General features: G+C 38.0%; 1 protein-coding gene and 1 pseudogene across 1 annotated transcript; one reads left to right on the top strand and one right to left on the bottom strand.

Moving 5' to 3' along the window:
- The first annotated feature begins 55 nt into the window (after nucleotides 1-55).
- Nucleotides 56-14,443, top strand: LOC110146881 (insulin-like peptide INSL6). The gene is given in 3 exon segments (XM_020907955.2): nucleotides 56-437; nucleotides 14,039-14,350; nucleotides 14,353-14,443. Coding segments are annotated over 3 exon segments (630 nt in total). The 5' UTR covers nucleotides 56-163; the 3' UTR covers nucleotides 14,397-14,443.
- LOC139039411 (26S proteasome regulatory subunit 10B pseudogene) lies at nucleotides 12,849-21,298 on the bottom strand (annotated as a pseudogene).
- Nucleotides 21,299-21,940: the final 642 nt, after the last annotated feature.

Here is a 21,940-nt window from a genome sequence, read left to right as displayed (position 1 = left end):
GAAGTTCTCGCGAGGTCTGGAGATGAAGATCAGAAGGTGCGCACCTCGCCTTGAAGTTCTCGCGAGGGCCGCACGCGAAGATCAGAAGGTCTCCATGTGCACATTCGCGGTCGTGCGGGACGGCAGTTAGAGCGCGCGGCGGACCTGGCTTGGGGGCCCAGGGATGCCGCGGTTCCTCTATCTGTGTCTCGGGCTCCTGCTGGTTCGAGTCTCCCGTGAGCTGAACGACATTAGCAGAGCCAGGAAATTGTGTGGCCAGCATCTACTGCACGAGATAGTAAAACTCTGTGGCGATGTTAGCTGGAGCCACATTGAGAAGGAGAAGCCGTTCACACAGCTGCTTTCCCAGGCCTCAGAAAAGGTTGAAAGCTTCATCCCTGACCGGTCAGAAAGCTCCCAAACCACTTTTCCGGTCTGGAGGAGAGCGACAAACCCAGGTAAAAATCTAAACCAAAGGCATGTTTGTACATTTCTTATTCTCGAATTCGCTCTGCCATACATTGACCTTCAGGAAGTGGAGTTTTTGCCTAATATACATACACACTCTGTGAAGCTTTTTTGTTTTTTTTTAAACTTCGAGGAAAGAAATGCACACATGTAAAGTCTACAGATTTGTATAAGACTGTTGGAGTTTCCCAGTTTTCCCTTCTTGCAATGCCCTTGTCACCTGGCAAACTCCATTTCCTTTAAAGCCTAATATAGGTATCATCTTCCCTGGGAACTTGTGGCTCAGACAGTAAAGACTCTCCTGCCGTGCAGGAGCCGCAGGTTCCCTGAATGGGGAAGATCCCCTGGAGAAGGGCATGGCAACCCACTCCAGTATTCTTGCCTGGAGAATTCCATGGACAGAGGAGCCTAGCGGGCTATACAGTCCATGGGGTTGCAAAGAGTCAGATATGACTGAAGCTACTTGGCACAAATACACACACGAATGTATGTTTTATATGAAATGCCTAGCAGAGGGCCAAGCATAGAGTATATGCTTAATGTATATTGAATTTATACAAAATGCTTTTAAACAATCTTTAGGAAGAACATTTTTTTAGATCCATTCTTCTGTTTTTACATTTTGTGGCTAATGCATTTTAGTCCCAATACGTTTGCTGTTTTAAAAGAAAGTGCACTTTATTTGTAAACAGGTGTCTAGAGAGTATAGTTTAAGTCACTGCCTTTTACAATAATTCAGTTCTGATTTGGGCAAGTTTTGTGAAAGTCAAGATTTCTGAAATTAAAGGAAGGAGTAGACTATCATGTCAAAAGAGAGACCCTAATATAAATGAGTAAAACAAACTAAAACATTGCCTAACACTTTATGAGTACTTACTCTTTTTTATTGTTTTGTAGTATAGTTGGATTACAATATTAGTTTCTGGTGTAGAACTTGGTAATTCAAAACTTCTATAGATGATATTACATTTAAAGTTATAAAATGTTAGCTATATTCTGATATATTCTTTTTTAATGAATGAATAAATAACACCTATAAGATTATTGATGCTAAGGGCATGAAAACTTTTTTATTAAAGTATAAGTTGATTTACAATGTTGTGTTAGTTTCAGATGTACAGCAAAGTGACTCTGAGTCCATCCATGTTGCTGCAAATGATATCATTTCATTCTTTTTTTATAGATGAGTAATATTCCATTGCATATATATATACTACATCTTTATCCATTTGTCTCTCAATGGATGCTTAAGTTGCTTGCATGTAAATAATGCTGTTATGAACATTGGAGTGCATGTATATTTTCAAATTAGATTTTATTTTTTCCAGATATATACCTAGGAGTTGGATTGTTGGAACATATGATAATTTTTTAATTTTTTAAGGACCCTCTATACTGTTCTTCATAGTGGTTGCACCAATTTACATTCCTACCAACAGATAGGAAGATTCCCTTTTCTCTACACCCTCTCCAGCATTCATTATTTGTAGACTTTTTGATGATTGACATTCTGTGAGGTGATAGCTCACTGTAGTTTTGATTTCCATTTCTCTGTTAGTGATGTTGAGCATATTTTCATATGCCCATTAGCCATCTGTGTATCTTCTTTGGAGAAATATTTATTTAGTTCTGCCCAATTTTTTATTGTTTTTTTAATTGAGCTATATGAGCTGTTTGTATAATTTGGAAATTAAGTCCTTGTTGGTTGCATTATTTGAAAATATTTTCTCCCATTCTGTAGGTTGTCTTTCATTTTGTTTATGGCTTCCTTTGCTCTGCAAAAGCTTATAAGTTCAATTAGATCTCCTTTGCTTATTTTTGGTTTTATTTCTATTGCTTTGGGAGACTGACCTAAGAAACCATTGGTATGATTTATGTCAGAATGTTTTGCCTATTCTCTCTACTAGTTTTATGGTGTTATGTCTCATATTTAAGTCTTTAAGCCATTTTTAGTTTATTTTTGTGTATAGTGTAAGGGAGTGTTCTACCTTCATTGATTTACATGGGGCTATCTTGAGAGTCCCTTGGACTGCAAGGAGATCCAACCAGTCCATCCTAAAGGAGATCTGTCCTAGGTGTTCATTGGAAGGACTGATGCTGAATCTGAAACTCCAATATTTTGGCCACCTCATGTGAAGAGTTGAGTCATTGGAAAAGACCCTGATGCTGGGAGGGATTGGGGGCAGGAGGAGAAGGGGAGGACAGAGGATGAGATGGCTGGATGGCATCACCGACTCCATGGACATGAGTTTGAGTAAACTCAGGGAGTTGGTGATGGATAGGGAGGCCTGGTGTGCTGTGATTCATGGGGTTGCAAAGAGTTGGACACAACTGAGCGACTGAACTGAACTAAACTGATACAGTCTCCCAACACCACTTCCTGAAGAGACTGTCTTTTCTCTGCTGTATATTCTTGTCTCCCCTCTTGAAGCTCAGTTGACCATTGGTGCTGGGGTTATTTCTGGTCTCTCTATTCTGTTTTGTTGATCCATAAGTCTGTTTCTTGTGTCAATACCACACTTTTTTGATAGCTATAGCTTTGTAGTATTGTCTGATGTCTGGAAGGGTTATGCCTTCAGCCTTGTTTTTTTTTCCTTAGGATTGCTTTGTCTATTCTGGGTCTTTTGTGATTCCATATAAATTTTAGGACTATTTGTATAGTTCTGTGAAAAATGTCATGGGTCATTTGGTAGGAATTGCATTAAATCTGTAGATTTCTTCAAACCCAAGAGCACAGACTATCTTCTTATTGCTTTGAATAATCTTCAGTTTCCTTTATTAATGTTTTATAATTCTGAGGGTATAGGTCTTTCACCTCCTTGGTTAGGTTTATTCCTAGGTATTTTTTAAATGTGATTTTAAAAGGGATTTTTTTTTAAACTCCCTGATAGTTCATTGTTAGTGTAAAGAAATGCAACAGATTTCTGTATATTAATATTATAACCTGCTACCTTGCTGAATTTATCAGTTCTAGTAGTTTTTGTGTGGAGTCTTTAGGGTTTCTATGTAGAGTATCATGTAAAGACAGAAACAAGAGAAAGCATCAGACTGAATCTTGATCATTTTCTATCATCAAAACCACCTACATATAAATTCATTTTATCCTGTTCTTATAACGAAGGAACTATCTCTCACCAAATTCTCAGTTGTACTTCAGTTTAGCTGATATTCACACTTTAATGTGTATATGAATCACCTCAGGAATGCTGTTAACATACAGATTCTGATTCAGTAGGTCTGGGGTGGAGCCTGAGTTTACTTTTTACAAGCTCCCAGGTAATGCTGATCCTGTTAGATGGATAATGCTTTTTGAGTAACAAGGGACGAGTTCAGTTTCCTACTTCTTCTTTATTCTTTCCTCTCACAAGTGCAAGGTGGACTTCCCCTTTCTACTTCATGCTTGGTGGGCCTTCCTCTCATATCAAATGCTGTGCTCTCGTTACTTATACCAGAGTCAAAATTTTACCTTCAGACATCCAAGCTTGAGTTTGTGATTGAGAATGAGTTTGGAATCCTTTTTCTTGACCAAGCAATAATAAGTCCCTGGTGACCCAGTGGCTAAGACTCCATGCTCCCAATGCAGCAGGCCTGGGTTTGAACCCTGGTCAGGGAACTAGACCCAACATGCTACAACTAAGACCTGGCACAGCCAAATAAATAAAATAAATATTTTAAAATCAACTTTAAAACTTGTAGCTGGTTAATCACTCCCTTATTTCAGGTGTTATTCACAATATCCCAAAGGAGTAAATGTCATTAATTCAGTGATAGAGATCTGCAATGAAACAAGATTTGTAGGAAATGGAAATATATCTGATCATATTTCAGGATTGTCATACACATTAAACATGTTACTATGGGAACTATATAAAGGACAGTTTATAAAAGTGGAAATATGTAGCAATGAAACCATGGTTTTTTAAAATATATGGAAGAACAAAAATGGATTTAGGGTATCAGTATAAGTTTTCATTAAATTTTAAAGAATTCTTAATCTTTAAGGAAAGATAGAATGTAACTATTAATTTCCAGTGACTTCATTATCAGAGAAATGCAATCAAAACCACAATGAGGTACCATTATACGCCAGTCAGGATGGCTGCTATCCAAAAGTCTACAAGCAATAAATGCTGGAGAGGGTGTGGAGAAAAGGGAACCCTCTTACACTGTTGGTGGGAATGCAAATTAGTACAGCCACTATGGAAAACAGTGTGGAGATTCCTTAAGAAGCTGGAAATAGATCTGCCATATGACCCAGCAATACCACTTCTAGGCATACACACTGAGGAAACCAGATCCGAAAGAGACACATGCACCCCAATGTTCATCGCAGCACTGTTTATAATAGCCAGGTCATGGAAGCAACCTAGATGCCCATCAGCAGACGAATGGATGAGGAAGCTGTGGTACATATACACCATGGAATATTACTCAGCCATTAAAAAGAATTCATTTGAATCAGTTCTAATGAGATGGGTGAAACTGGAGCCCATTTTACAGAGCAAAGTAAGCCAGAAAGATAAAGACCATTACAGTATACTAACACATATATATGGAATTTAGAAAGATGGTAACGATAACCCTATATGCAAAAAAAGAAAAAGAGACTCAGATGTATAGAACAGACTTGTGGACTCTGTGGGAGAAGGCGAGGGTGGGATGTTTCAAGAGAACAGCATCGAAACATGTATATCTAGGGTGAAACAGATCACCAGCCCAGGTTGGATGCATGAGACAAGTGCTCAGGCCTGGTGCACTGGGAAGACCCAGAGGGATGGGGTGGAGAGGGAGGTGGGAGGGGGGACCGGGATGGGGAATACATGTAAATCCATGGCTAATTCATTTCAATGTATGACAAAAACCACTGCAATGTTGTAAAGTAATTAGCCTCCAACTAATAAAAATAAATGGAAAAAAAAATTTCCAGTGACTAATTTATTAATAGAAGTTGAAGAGAGGCATGTATTTCCAAAAGAGAATTCCAACATAGAATATATAATTATGCCATTTCTTTTGCATGTGAATGTTGCTGAAAAGTTGATTAATTTTTATTTAGCTTATACAAGCAGAATATATTTCTGCTGCTGCTGCTAAGTCACTTCAGTCGTGTCCGACTTTGTGTGACCCCATAGACAGCAGCCCACCAGGCTTCCCCGTCCCTGGGATTCTCCAGGCAAGAACACTGGAGTGGGTTGCCATTTCCTCCTCCAATGCATGAAAGTGAAAAGTGAAAGTGAAGTTGCTCAGTCGTGGCCAACTCATAGCGACCCCATGGACTGCAGCCCACCAGGCCCCTCCGTCTATGGGATTTTCCAGGCAAGAGTACTGGAGTGGGGTGCCATTGCCTACTCTGGAATATATTTCTATGTTAGGTCAAACCAATCATCAGTAATTTTAATCTTCTGATAATTTCTTTGAGTCTGACACAGGAAATGATAGTTTGGTACACTGATATTCAAAAATGCCTTCTTCAGAGCTGCTCATACATAAGCTGAATTTGAGATTGTGCACTTCTTGTTAATGAATCCCGAATGGATGGGCCATGTTGCCACAATCTATTTCAGAGTGTGGCAGCATGAAACTAATGTCATATTTCTAAATTCTGAGTATGGTGCTGCCTAACTCTTAGTGCCAGGTGAAATTATTGAAGTTTCATCACCAGTAGTTCATAATCCATACCCCTATTCCAGTTAGATAGGCTGTAGTCCCTTATTCCTGGTCTTCATCCATCTGTTTTTTTTTTTTCATTTATTTATATTAGTTGGAGGCTAATTACTTTACAGTATTGTGGTTTTTGCCATACATTGATATGAATCGGCCAAATCCATCTGTTCTTATTTTTTTTGTTGTTCATTTGTTTTTTGTGGATATCATTATCTCAACTGGCTATGTACAACCAGTCTATATATTAATTCAACAGAATTTGTGTGTCTGTTAATACTAGGTATTCTTCATGGTGCCTGGGATATGAGTGAACAGTTTCACTCAGGATGCAATGAAGGTTCTTACCCTCATGAAACTAAATAGTGAAGATAGACAATAAATATAAATGAATTATACAGTATGTTAGAACATGATTAGTCTCCACGTGTCTCCTTTCTTCATGTGCATTCTCCTCCTCCCACAGGCAGCCATTCCATTGTTTTATTACGTCTTTTTGTTTGTATGTTTTCTTGCAAACTGTGCATTTCCTGTACCTGTATTTTTAAAATGCATTTAAATGGTATTTGAGACCTGTATTTTATTATTGCTATGTGAACATTTAGTTCGTTGCTTCAAGCTGCTGCATAATATTCATATGCATTCCTCACATTTTACTTATTCTTTCTCCCATTGATGAACATCTAACCTATATAGCCTTCAACTCTGCCACCATAAATAATACTGCAGTGAGAATCATTGTATGTGCCCCATTATGGATGTGTGTGGACATTTCTCTGGGATGCTGCCTAGGGGTAGAATTGATGTATTGCAAAATATATATGTACTTAATTTGCCTGAGGTACATTCAGATCACTTCGAGGAATGGCTACACCAATTTATAGTTGCACTGATACTAGTACAAGACAATTCCTATGTTCTTATATCCATGCCAAGAATTAAAATTATATAATTTTTAACATTTTCCAGTGTGATAGACATGAAATAAAATCTCATTTTTGTCTTGTTCTGGATTTGAGTACCTCATCATATGCATATTAGCCTTTTGGGTTCCTTTTTTTCTGAAAACTTCCTATTTTTCAGAAATTTTATTTCTATATTTTGCCCACTTTTTGTCAAAGTTGTCATCTTCCAGTTAATTTGTAAGACTTATTCAGAATCTAGATACAGTAATAGTTAGGTTTTAGATATTGCAAATATGTCCTCCTATTCTGTCATCTATCTACAGGTGTTATTAGACAGAAAGTCTTAATTTTTATGCCATTAGACAATAAGAGTTTCACCTTATTGTTCATCCTTTTGAACATTTTGGAGGTCCTTTTCTGTTCCTCTATTTGTTTTATAGTTTTACTTTTCTCATTAGGTCCTTCATTCTTCTGGGGCCCATTTTTGGTTCTGTTCTGGCTAGGAATACTATCTTAATTTACTCAGTCTTACTTTTCTGTACATGAGGAAGTATTTTTCTGAATACCATCTATTGAACAGTCATTTTTTCCCACTGATTGTAGAGCCACTTCTATTGTTTATTAAGTTTGTCTGAGATTCTTATTTAACTCGTCTTTTTGTTTGGTTTTGTATAATTACTACACTGTTTTAGCCAACTTTTTCACTCTCCTCTTTCACCTACATCAAAAGACTCTTTAGTTCCTCTTTGCTTTCTGTCACTAGGGTGGTATGATCTGCATATCTGAGGTTATTGATATTTCTCCTAGCAATCTTGATTCCAGCTTGTGATTCATCCAGCCTGGCATTTCACATGATGTACTCCAAATACAAGTTAAATAAGAAAGGTGACAGTATATACCCTTGACATACTCCTTTCTCAATTTTGGACCAGTATGTTGTTCCATGTCCAGTTCTGTTGTTTCTTGACCTATATATAGGATTTTCAGGAGACAGGTAAGGTGGTCTGGTATTCCCATCTCTTTAAGAATTTTCCAGTTTGTTGTGATCCACACAGTCAAAGGCTTTAGCATAGTCAGTGAGGCAGAAGTAGATGTTATTTTGGAATTCTCTTGCTTTTTCTGTGATCCAGTGGATGTTGGCAATTTGATCTCTGGTTCCTCACACTTTTGTAAATCCAGCTTGAACATCTGGAATTTCTCAGTTCATGTACTGCTGAAACCTAGCTTGAAGAATTTTGAGCATTAACTTGCTAGCCTGTGAAATGAGGATAGTTGTGTGGTAGTTGAGCATTCTTTGGCATTGCCTTTCTTTGGGATTGGAATGAAAACTGACCTTTTCCAGTCCTGTGACCACTGCTGAGTTTTCAAATTTGCTGGCATATTGAGTGCAGCACTTTAACAGCATCGTCTTTTAGATTTGAAATAGCTCAGCTGGAATTCCATTACCTCCACTAACTTTGTTAGTAGTAATGCTTCCTAAGGCCCACTTGAGTTCACACTCCAGGATGTCTGGCTCCAGGTGAGTGATCACACCATCATGGTTATCCAGGTCATTAAGACCTTTTTTTATAGTTCTTTGTTTTCTTGCCATCTCTTCTTAATCTCGCCTGCTTCTGTTAGGTTCTTACATTTCTGTCCTTTATTCCCATCTTTACATGAAATGTTCCCTTGATATCTCTTAATTTTCTTCAAGAGATCTCTAGTCTTTCCTATTCTCTGTTCTCCTCTATTTCTTTGCATTGTTCACTAAGAAGGTTTTCTTATCTCTCCCTGCTATTCTTTGGAACTCTGCATTCAGATGGGTATATCTTTCCCTTTCTCCTTTACCTTTCGCTTCTCATCTTTTCCCAGCTATTTGTAAGGCCTTCTCAGACAACCACTTTTGCCTTCTTGCATTTCTTTTTCTTGGGGATGGTTTTGGCCTGTACAATGTTATGAACCTCCATCCATAGTTCTTCAGGCATGCTGTCTATCAGATCTAATCCCTTAAATCTATCTGTCGCTTCTACTGTATAATCATAAGAGATTTGATTTAGGTTGTACCTGAGTGGCCTAGTGGTTTTTCTTACTTCCTTCAATTTAAGTCTGAATTTTGAAGTTCACCTCATGATCTGAGCCACAGTCAGCTCTAGGTCTTGTTTTTGCTGACTGTGTAGTGCTTCTCCATCTTCAGCTGCAGACTATAATCAATCTGATTTCGGTACTGACCATGGTGATGTCCATGTGTAGAGTCTTCTTTTATGTTGTTGGGAGAAGATGTTTGCTATGGCCAGTGCATTCTCTTGGCAAAACTCTGCTAGCCTTTGCTCTGCTTCATTTTGTATTCCAAGGCCAAACTTGCCTATTACTCCAGGTATCTCTTGACTTCCTACTTTTGCATCCCAGTCTCCTGTGATGAAAGGACATCTTTTTAGGTGTTAATTCTAGAAGGTCTTGTAGGTTTTCATAGAACTGGTTGACATCAGCTTCTTCAGCAATAGTGGTTAGGGCATAGAGTTGGATTACTGGGATGTTGAGTGGTTTGCCTTTGAAACCAACTGAGATCATTGTTGGTTTTGAGATTGCACGCAAGTACTGCATTTCAGACTCTTTTGTTCACTATGAGGGCTCCATTTCTTCTGAGGGATTCTTGCCCACAGTAGTAGATGTAATAGTTATCTGAATTAAATTCACCCATTCCGGTCCATTTTAGCTCACTGATTCCCAAAATGTCGATGTTCACTCCTGCCATTTCCTGTTTGACCACGTCCAGTTTACCTTGATTCATGGACCTAACATCCAAGGTTCCTATGCAATATTGTTCTTTACAGTATCAGACTTTACTTTTACCATCAGACACATCCACAACTGGGTGTTTTTTCCGTTTTGGCTCAGCCTTTTCATTCTTTCTGGAGTTATTTCTCCCCTCTTCTCCGGTAGCATATTGGACACCTGGGGGGTTCATCCTTAAGTTTCATATCTTTTTGCCTTTTCTTACTGTTCATGGGGTTCTCAATGCAAGAATATTGGTTTCCCATTCCCTTCTCCAGTGGACTACATTTTGTCAGAACGCTCCACCTTGACCTGTCCGTCTTGGATGGCCCTGCACACCATGTCTTGTAGTTCCATTGAGTTAGACAAGGCTGTGATCCATTTGATCATTTTGGTTAGTTTTCTGTGATTGTGGTTTTTGTTCTGGTGGCTGTGGGACTGAAGTTCTTGCTTCATCTGTCTACCCTCTCATGGATGAGCCGGAGAGGCTTGTGTAAGCTTTCTGATGGGAGGGCCTGCTATGGGGAAAACTGGGTCTTGCTCTAGTGAGCAGGGCCATCCTCAGTAAATCTTTAGTCCAATTTTCTGCTGACTGGTGGGGCTATGCTCCCTCCCACCCAGTCCTGGGGTCTGCAGTCTCTATGGTAGGGCTATAGGCTCTATAGTAGGGCTAATGGCGACCTGCTGCAATAGGACCTATGAGCACGCTGTGCCTCCCAGGACTACTGCTGCCAGTGGCTCCTGGCCCTGCAGCAGGCCACTGTTGACCCATGTCTCCACAGAGACTCCCAGACATTCACAGGCAAGTCTGGCTCAGTCTCTTGTGGGGTCACTGCTCCTTTCTCCTTGGTCCTGGTGCACACAAGGTTTTTTTTGTGCCCTGCAAGAGTCTCTGCTTCCCTAGTTTGGAGGAAGTTCTATAATAAAATCCCACAGACCTTAAAAGTCAGATTTGCTAGGATTCTCAGTCCCTTTGCCAGATCCCCAGGTTGGGAAGTCTGATGTGGGGCCTAGAACCTTGGCATCAGTGTGAGAACTTCTTTGGTATAGTTGTTCTCCAGTTTGTGGGTCACCCACCTGGTGGCTTTATGGTAGGGCTACAGGCTCTATGGTAGGGCTAATGGTGACCTCCTCCAGGAGGACTTACATCACACACTGTGCCTCCCAGGGCTGCAGCTGCCAGTGCCCGTCCCTGCAGCTGGCCAAGGCTGACCCACGCCTCTGCAGGAGACCTTCAAACCCACATAGGCAGTGCTGGCTGTCTCTTGTGGGGGTCACTGCTCTTTTCCCCTCTTTTCTATTTATACTTACTCTCTTTGTGATCTGATCCAGTCTTATGGCTCAAAAAATTATCTATATACCTAACTCATAGATTTCTTTCTTCAAGCAGAATTTTTTCTTCCATTCTAATAAGCATGAGGTGATCTCTCACAGTGGTTTTGATTTGCATTTCCTTGATGATTAGTGATGTTGACCATCTGCATTTCCCCTCTGAAAAAAAATGTTCATTTCTTCTGCACTCTATTTGATTGGGTTGTTGTTTTTATTGTTGTTTTTTGATGTTCAGTTGTATGAACCTCCATTGTATCTGTATGTAGTCTTTTTTTCCATATTGTATTTTGTTCATTTTCATTTTTTTTTTCTTGATTAGTCTGGCTAAAGTTCAGTTTTATTTATCCTTTAAAAGAATCAATGTTTGGTTTCCTAAACCTTTATATTTTGTTTCTATATTTCACTTATTTCTTTCCTTAATTATTTGGGTTATGTCTGTTGCTCTTTTTCAAATTCACTGATTTGAACACGTTTAGCCTTTCTAATTTCCTGATGAATACAGCTTGTTTCCATTTAAGTCCCTTTCTCAATTTGACATTCATGAAAAAGTTTCCTTCTTATTGTCTGCCTTTCCTTCCCTTTTTGTGACAGATGGGGCACAGATCATCCAGGAAGCCCTTTCTTCAATCTGCGTGAAAAAAAAAGAAGAGCTGAAAGTCACTCAGTTGTGTCCGACTCTTTGTGACCCCATGGAGTGTAGCCCACCAGGCTCCTCTGTCTATGGAATTCTCCAAGCAAGAATACTGGAGTGGGTAGCTGTTCCCTTCTCCAGGGGATCTTCCTGACCCAGGGATGGAATGTGGGTCTCCTGTATACCAGGGAGGCCCCTGCCTCCCTGATTCACTTTTCCCCTTCAGTGTACTCTGTTCTTTGTGACATACGTTATTGATCACATATTTATCCATCTTAGATGACATTATTCTTTTGCTATTTTAGAAGAGATTAATATTTATCCTAAAGGTTTACTATTCCACATTTCATCGTAAGTGTTTTTTAAATCAAAGTTGTTATAGGGTATTCTAATAGGACTCTTAACTTCAAGAGGCAGAAGTTCTCTGAAATATCCTCAAGAAAAAAAACTGAGGATAGTTGTTATAGAAAGAGGATCTGTAAATGGACCTAGAAAGGCTCTGGAAAGCCTAAGGAATCATGTCAATGCCTAAAAATCATCTTTCTCTGAATCTTTTCTCCTCTAATAATTTTAACTTTAATGATAAGCTTCATAGTATCTTTTCAGTTTTGTTTCTAACTTACCTTGTTCTCATTACTACTTAGTTCTAATTTCAACAAGTGAAGTCAAGTCGCTCAGTCATGTCCGACTCTGCGAATACATGGACTGTAGCCCACCATGCACCTCCATCCACGGGATTTTCCAGGCAAGAGTACTGGAGTGGGTTGCCATTTCCTTCTACAGGGGATCTTCCCAACCCAGGGATAGAACCCAGGTCTCTTGCATTGCAGGCAGACGCTTTACCATCTGAGCCACCAGGGAAACCCAATTTCAACAAGAGGAAATCTTATTGAGCAAACTTATTTTTCACAGGGCATGGACTGCTGGCCACTGTGATAGATGGTTTCTTTGGGGTCAGTTGCCAACCTCCTGTCTTTCAACTGTGGATATAGGATGGAGTCACATGGTTCAGAACATGACTGTCTAAGGGCTGACTCAACAGCAGTGGCTAGAGGCAATATATCCCTCGAAAGGAACTGTAGATGGGCAAGGGCAATAATGGAAATCCAACAAGCCTCCAATTAATTACCTTCTGGTGTTATTTTAATTTCTTATAAGTAATATTGAGTAAGAGCAGTATAACATTAACAATTCACTGAGCATATCACACTTCTCCATTTCTTTATATTTCAACAAAACCCAGAATGGCTTCTCCTAACCATTTAGTTATAAAATATGCTTAAAAAGCAAGTAACTCAATTACAAATGGGCAAAAATTTGAATAGACATTTCTACAAGGAGGATATACAATAAGGACATGAAAAATGCTCAGCATCATTAGTTGCAAGGTCATTACAAATCAAAACCATAATGGGATTCCACTTCACATCCATTAGGATGGCTATCATCAAAAAATGGAAAATAATAAAATGTTGGTCAAGATGTATAGCAATTGGAAGCCTAGTATATCAGTGGTGGGATTGTAAAATAGTGTAGCCACTGTGGAAGACTGGCAGTTCCTAAAAAAGGTAAACAAATTTGTCATTCGATCCAGCAGTTCTACTCCTAGGTATATACCCAAGAGTATTCAAAATGTGTTCACACGAAAACATGTATGTGGATGTTCAGAGCAGTGTTATTCTTAGTAGTCAAAAAGTAGAAAGAACCCACATGTTTATCAGCTGATTAACAGGTAAATAAAATGTGATATATCCATACAATAGAAAATTATTCAGCCATAAAAAGAATAAAGCACTGGTAGACATGCTGCAACATGATTGAACCTCGAAAATATTATGCTCAGTGAAAAAAAACCAGACACAAATAACCGTATATGGTCATGTTTTAGGCAGATCTATAGAAATATAAAGTAGATTAGTAGGTACCAGGGGCTGAACGAAGAGGAAAATGGGAGTGACTCCTAATGGGGGGAGGTTTCTTTTGCAGATGAAAGAAATATTCTGGAATTAGGTAGTGGTGATGTTTGTGCAACCTTGTGAATATACTAATTGTATACTTTAAAATGCTTAATTTTGTGTCATATGAATTATATCTAAAAAAATGTTTTCTGAGTAAAAGTGTACAAAGGTTTTAGGCCTTTTTATAGGAAAGTTTTAGTTAAAAATATACATTGCTTTGAATAACCATTTTACTAGTTAAAATGTGATTACTTGTTTTTCAGAATTAGCTGGCTTTAGTGTTAGAGCATTATGATTAAATTTTCAGCTAAAGAAAGATTTAAATAAAGGATTTATTTCTTGTCTCTCAACAGTCCCTACTTCTGCCTCTCAGGAAGAAGCAATAAACAATATGAAGGTGCAGTCACTGCCTGAGTATCAGTATAAAAAGGTCAATTTGCCTTTTAAGACAAGACAAGAGGAATTTTCCTCATCACAAGATATCAGTCCATATATTCATGAGATTATAGAATTTCAGAAGAAAAATACAAACAAAATCAAAACCTTAAGCAATTTGTTTTGGGGGAATCATCCCCAAAGAAAACGCAGAGGATACTCAGAAAAATGTTGTCAGAAGGGATGTATAAAAGAAGAACTTATTATTGCATGCCTTCCATATATTGATTATGAAGACTTAAGGAAGCATCAGCAGTTGTGACTGAGATATACTAACCATCATGAGACTTACACTAACTTAATAAAAAGCTTAATATATTTTACTTATTTTTCTGTTGATCGTCCTTGTAGTTTCTCTGCTGTGAACAACATCTGGATGTATTTGTAAGCACTTGACAATACTTTGTGGTAATACGACTTAGTATTTTCTTTGGTGCTCTATTTTTCATATATTTTTATATTTGAAGATAATACTGGAGGTGGCATGATCTATGCAGATGTCTAAGGATTACCTGTTTATTCTTATTTATGGTTTTGAAGCTCTCTTAAGTAGCATTTAAATGGATTATGGAATGTTCTGCATTCCATGTGTATGATATACTGACTGGTGCCCATTACTATTAGGCTCATTCTAAGTATGCCAGTTCATCTGTCCTACTGACTTAAAATAGCTAACCAACTACTCATAGTAGCTCTTACACATTTTTAGTAGGTACAGTTTTAATGCTTTGTATAGTAACTGGTAAGAAGTCTTTTCACAGTTTATATTGAGGACATCGAGTTCAGTGACTTTCTTGAGATTGTAATCTCTCTCCAAGATACCCTGTCTTTGCTTTGCAGGTACTGATACAATGTGAAGTCTTATTCAGGCTTGGTCAGAATAGAGTGCAGCATTGTCATCACCTGGGAACGTGTTAGAAATGCATTTGTATGGTCCTCTCCCGGACCTACTGAATTAGAACTCTGGGTATGGGGCTCGTTGGTCTGCATTTTTACAGGCCTTCTGAGTCATTCTGAAGTAGGTTAAACGTTGGCAATCACTGTTAATATTCACAGTATGAATACTGTAGAAATTCTGTTTATGTGCTTGCATATCTTAACTCAATATAGGTATTAGAGCACTAAGTTTTTGGTGTGTTTTTCCACTTTATGTCCACATGGGAAAATCTTTTAATGCTACAAATTAGAGCAAAGCTTATACAAAGAATCCAAAGTGAAATTCCTATATTCTGCCATTAATTAGGGGGTATTATTTGAAATATTTTTCCAGTTTCTTTCCCAAATATGCACGTAATGTTCAATTAAATTTTTAAATTCCTATTTGGCTCTGTTATTTTTTAGAACCAAAGCTCTTTTCCACATATATCTATGCTATATTCACTTATAGTGCATTAATAGATACATTTTTTTTAACCAGTTCCAGGGTACAGCATTCACTTAATTTTTTAAAGTATGGTCACTTATTTTGATACAGAATGATAGATTATATCATGGTTGAGTAATAGAGTAAGTTGGCTGGGTGTTTGATGAAACTGGTCCATTAAGAGTTGCCTTGTAAGCCAAAATACAGTGATACACTTGAACTAGTTTGAAGACGTATAGGTCTGTACTTGTAGTTTAAGAGTAAAAATGGAGTTTTATTAACTTCCTAATATATATATCAAAAGTGTCAATTAGAAAATTATGAGATTTACCAAGTATGTTATCTGCCTAGCTACCTACACACTTTAATAATTTTTATGCTAGAGTATATTTAATTTGCTTCTTAGCTTAGTGCCTGTCTGTTAGTATCTGTAACTGTATTAACAGTGATTTTGTTAGATAGAACACTCCCATTTTCCTTATGCACTCCTTAGAGCAATCCTGAAGTAGGAAAAAAATGAATGAAAGCTGAGGTACCTTAATATTATGCAGCCTCTTGAGGCTCCTTCATGTTAAGTTACTTGCTAGTTAGTGGTAGAGCTGGATCAAGATTTTAATTCTTGCATCTTATTCAATGTTCCTGATGTCAAATAAGATCATGAGCAGAAATTATCCATATGTTTTGTCTGGAGTTCATTTATTTGGTCCCTACTTTGTTTTGTTTGCATCTGTGTTGGTTAATAATTGGCCCACTTATGCAAACTTGGTAAGAATGTATATTCTGCTATATGTATATGCTGCTGTTTGTGGAGTAGTTTATAAATGTCAATTAGTTGAAGTTGGTTGATTGTGTTGTTCTCAGAGTTCTATATCTTTACTGATCATGCTGTTTTTTCTGTCAATTAGAGAAAAGTACTGAAATATCTATAATTTTATACTTGTCTATTTGTTCTTTTAGCTCATTTGTTTATGCTTCATGTATTTAAAATTACTACGTGCATGTTGTATTTTCTACGGAATTAATAGTTCCATTATTATGTCTCCCTTTATCACTGGTAATATTCCTGGTACTAATATAGCAACTTCAGCTTTCTTATGATTAGTGTTTCTATCATATATTATTTTTTACCCTTTTATTCATCTTTATATTTAAAATTGGTTCTTTGTAAACAGCATGTAGTTGGTTCTTACTTTTTCATTGAGTTTGACAATATATGCCTTTTATTTGGAAGTTTAGATCATTGATTAATGTAATTATCAATATCAATTATCCATATGGTTTGGATTTAAATCTATACTTCTGCTTTGTGATTTGTCCCTTTTTCTCCTTGCATTCTGTTGGGTTGAAATCTTTTAAAATTTCATTTTATCTTGTTGGTTACTTTGCTATTTCTTAAAATTTGATACACTATGCATCTTTATTGCAGATTCCTTCAAATATTTTATCACTTCACATGCAGTTTAAGACCTTGTCAACACAGTACTTCCATTTATCCCTCCTGTCTTTTCTGCTATTTGTGTTTATATCTTTAATTTCTATATCTGTTATAAACTATACATTTTTATTACTTTAACTTCTATGCTATAAACTATATTTTTTATTTTCAAGTTTTTTTAAATTTTTACAATTTTAATGAGATTATTGCTATTGCATACATTTTCTTGAACTGATTTTTACATTAAACCAGTGTCATGTAGCTGTCAAAACCGTGTAGTCGTTTAAGCTCAGCTTCTTAAAATTAGCCATTTCTGATTGTTTTCATGAAGTCTTTCTACAAACTCATATCAGCATGAATTGTAAACATACCTGCATCAGTGCAAACATTTCTCAGGTCCGCTCTGTTAAAGTTCTCTGAAAGCATCATGAGTACTTCTAAATAGCCTATTTTATCATGGTACCTTCATAGATTTTCAGTAAATTGAATTTTGCTTATAAATCTATCTATCTTTATATATATACTTAATTTACCTGGAGATAGCAAAACAGGATTCACTGTGCTTGTTTTGTAGCCATGATCATTTTCACTCTATGCAGAGTATCATATCCATCCATTTGAGTAACTCCATTAAAGTCCTCTGAACCTATCAGGTGAAGTACTTTCAGAAAGCTAATACTCACAGTGACATCTGTTTTATTCATAAAAATGATGCATGGCTGATAATCTCTGGCATACTGAAACAGTTCTCTGATCAAATGAGCACTTTCACCAATATACTTGTCTGTAGCAAAGCTAGATACATTTAGGAAATTGTAGTCCAGCTGGCTAACAGCTCTTACTGTTAGTGTTTTCCCTGTAACTGGCTGTTCATACAACAGCTTTTTAGCCATACTACTATTACACTGGAATAATTCTAGGTTTGTAGGAGGTAGTTCTTTCACTTCTGTCAATTTGATAATCTGTTCTGATAACAGCCCAATCTCAGAAAACAGAAGTATTACCTGTGTCCTTATGAAGCATGCTATAAAACAGTGGATCTTGGCAAATGTGTACTCATATCCAAAGCAGCCCTTATTCCTGGCTTCAGCTTACTTTTTTCCAGCTGACAAGGACAACTCGAAACATATCTTGATCCATTTATAGCTTTGACAGTGAATTTTTTAGTCAATTCCTTAAGTACTTTACCTGCAGTCTTTCTACATTTGGGTGACTCTAAGTCCTTCAGGTTATCTTCAGACTTCTCATTACTGATTGGTGGTGGTGGTGGTGTAGTCACACAGTCGTGTCTGACTCTTGCGACCCCATGGACTGTAGCCTGCCAGGTCCCTCTGTCCATGGGATTCTCCAGGCAAGAATATGGGAGTGGGTTGCCATTTTCTTCTCTAAGGGATCTTCCAGACCCAGGGATCGAACCTGGGTCTCCTGCATTGCAAGCAGATTCTTTCCCAAGTAAGCTATGAGGGAAGCATACTGATTGGTAAGGTCTTTTAATTGTTTCCTTAACGGTTTAAGACAGCTATTGATTGTCTTCTGTTCAGCACTTTTTTGCATATGATAGTCTTGAAGTTTATTATCTCTGTGGTCTACCATGATGAGATGCCATCACTCATAAGGAATGCCAAGAATGGCCATGGCCAATGAGGTGGGGAACAAGGTGGGATGAAGAGGGGAGCAGCACTGGAAGGTGGGGGCCAGATGACCCTGCCCATTTAAATTTTGTATTCTCCCTCACATTCATCATCTATCAGTCTTTATTCCTTTATGGTGGAATCAAGTTACCATGTGGTACATAACTGCATCTGGTTATCTTCCTTTATTACAAATAGCTGAGAAAAGAGAAGTGAAAGGCAAACAAGAAAGGGAAACATACACCCAACTGGATGCAGAGTTCCAGAGAACAGCACGGAGAGGTAATGCCTTCTTAAGTGAACAGTGCAAGGAAACAGAGGAAAATAGTAGACTGGGGAAGACTAGAGATCACCTCAAGAAAATCAGAGATACCAAGCGAATGTTTCATACAAAGATACACACAATCAAGGACAGAAATGGCAAGGACCTAACAGAAGCAGAAGAGATTAAGAAGAGGTGGAAAGAATACACACGAGAATTGTACAAAAAAAAAAGGTCTTAATGACCCAGATGACAGTGTGGTCACTCACCTAGAGCCAGACATCCTGGAGCATGAAGTCAAGTGGGCCTTAGAAAAAAACCACTACAAACAAAGCTGGTGGAGGTGATGGAATTCCAGCTGAGCTATTTCAAATCCTAAAGGATGATACTGTTATTTGGAAAACTCAGCAGTGGCCACAGGACTGGAAAAGGTCAGTTTTCATTCCAATCCCAAAGAAAGGTAATGCCGAAGAAAGTTCAAATTACCATACAATTGTACTCATTTCACATGCTAGCAAATTAATGCTCAAAATTCTTCAAGCTAGGTTTCAGTAGTACATGAACCAAACAAGAACTTCCAGATGTACAAGCTGGATTTACAAAAGTGAGAGGAACCAGAGATCAAATTGCCAACATCTGTTGGATCATAGAAAAAGCAAGAGAATTCCAGAAAAAAACATCTACTTCAGCTTCATTGACTATGCTAAAGCTTTTGACTGTGTGGATCACAACATACTGGAAAATTCTTAAAGAGATGGGAATACCAGACCACTTTACCTGTCTCCTAAAAAACCTGTATGCAGGTAAAGAAGCAAATCAGAATCGGACATGGAACAACAGACTGGTTCAAATTTGGGAAAGGAGTATATCAAGGTGGTATATCATCACACTTACTTAACTTATATGCATAGTACATCATGTGAAATGCCAGGCTGGATGAATCATAAGCTGGAATCAAGGTTGCTGGGACAGAAAACAACCTCATATGCAGATACTACCACCCTAATGGCAGCTAGCAAAGAGGAACTAAAAAGCCTCTTGATGAAGGTGAAAGAGAAGAGTGAAAAAACTGGCTTTAAAACTCAACGTTCAACAAACTAAGGTCATGACATCTGGTCCCATCACTTCATGGCAAATAGATGGTGATAAAGTGGCAACAGTGGCAGATTTTACTTTCTCAGGCTCCAAAATCACTGCAGATGGTGACTGCAGTCATCAAATTAAAAGATGCTTGCTCCTTGGAAGAAAAGCTATGACAAACCTAGACAGAATATTAAAAAGCAGAAACATCACTTGGCTGACAAAGGTCCAGATAGTCAAAGCTATGGTTTTTTCCAGTAGGCATGTAGAGATATGAGAGTTGGACCATAAAGAAGGCTTGGCCCAAAGAATTTCTGCTTTTGAACTGTGGTGTTGGAGAAGACTCTTGAGATTTCGTTGGAAGAGTAAGGAGATCAATCAATCCGAAAGGAAATCAACTTTGAATATATTGGAAGCACTGATGCTGAAGCTTCAATACTTTAACCACCCGATGCAAAGAGCAGACTCATTGGAAAAGACCCTGATGCTGGGGGAGACTGAAAGCAAAAGAGAAGGGGACGGTAGACGATGAGATTGTTAGATAGCATCACTGACTCTATGAACATGAGTTTGAGCAAACTCTGGAAGGAGTGAAGGACAGGGAAGCCTGGTGTGCTGCAGTCCGTGGGGTTGCAAAGAGTCAGACGTGACTTAGCAAGTGAACAGCATTATTCCTTGAAGTAAAAATAATGATGAATTCTCTTGTTTTCCTTACCCTACTCGACTGCTCTGTCTTTCCTTGCTCAGTCTTCATCCTCTAACCATTAAATGTTAGATTGTCTCAGGTCCTGATCCTCTACTTGCTGTCTTTATCTAACACTTCCTTAGTTAGCTTAATTATATCCATTATTTTAAATGACTACCTGTGTGACATTTCTGGGCTTTCCTTCTACTTGATATCTATTAGGCATCTCAGATTTAACATCTCCAAAGTGGAATTCTGGTTTAAATTCCTTCCATCTAGTTGCTTTGTTCTTGTCTTATGCTTTCCATCCAAACCACAATAGCATATCGACTTCTTTCCATTTCTGTCCCCATCTCTCTAGTCCAAGCTGCAACATACTTTGAGGGAACGAATGGTGATTCAACCAGTTAGGCAGTGTTTCCAGCACTGGAGCCTACAGGATGTTATCTTGTTACTATAGACCCAAGCAAAATACTTGTCTCCCCCAAGAGTTCTGGTAGATGAACATTCCCTGATATTTCCAACACCAGTTTTTATTACCCCAGGGAGAGCCACAGCCATCCCTGCTTTCCCAGACCATCGAACAACACATCAGCAGGTAGGTCTGGCCTCGGCGCCTGTGAAGTTATTGCTTTTGCCCTGCATTCTGGTGCACATGAAACCTTGTGTTCGCCCTCCTGGCAGCTGCTACACCTGCTCCTTCCTGTTGAGCTCACAGTCATATTGTACCTTCCCAAGCTTTTTTTTTTTAAAGTTCATCTACTTTCAACTTTCTCTCATCATCTAGCAAAAGGCATTATCTCATCACTTACATTGTTCTTTCTACATTTTATCAAACTGTTGTGCACTTGTAGGTTGTTTTTTTTTTTTTGGTTTTTTTTTTTTGAGGGACAGAAAGTGACAGTCCAACTAAAACTATTTTCAAATAAATTTCACTGGAAACTGAAATGATATTTGTCATCTTGCCATCTGAGAAATATAATCATGGATCACTGAAGAAAGCTTATCTAGTTTATTGCTGCTTTATATGTCATACTGCCAAAGCTATGAAAGGCAGCATAGTGAAGCAGTTATAAACTCTGGCAAACTCTTGGAGTCAGACTGTCTAAATTCAAACTCTAACATCCCTTCTTTCTCCACTTTCTAAATTTATTGTATCTTGCTAAATTTCAGTGTCTACATATCTAAAGCAAGAAATATAATGGTACCTACCTCATAGAGTTGCGTGCATAAAATGAGATAACTACCTAAGAGGATACTGAAAGTGAAATGAAGTGAAAGTGTTAGTTGCTCAGTTGTGTCAGACTCTGCATCCTCATGGACTGCTAGGCCCCTCCATCCATGGAATTCTCCAGGTAAGAATA

This window comes from Odocoileus virginianus, chromosome 18, assembly GCF_023699985.2.
Source record: "Odocoileus virginianus isolate 20LAN1187 ecotype Illinois chromosome 18, Ovbor_1.2, whole genome shotgun sequence".
In the NCBI taxonomy this organism is placed as follows: domain Eukaryota; kingdom Metazoa; phylum Chordata; class Mammalia; order Artiodactyla; family Cervidae; genus Odocoileus; species Odocoileus virginianus.
This window is presented reverse-complemented; position numbering and strand designations above follow the sequence as displayed.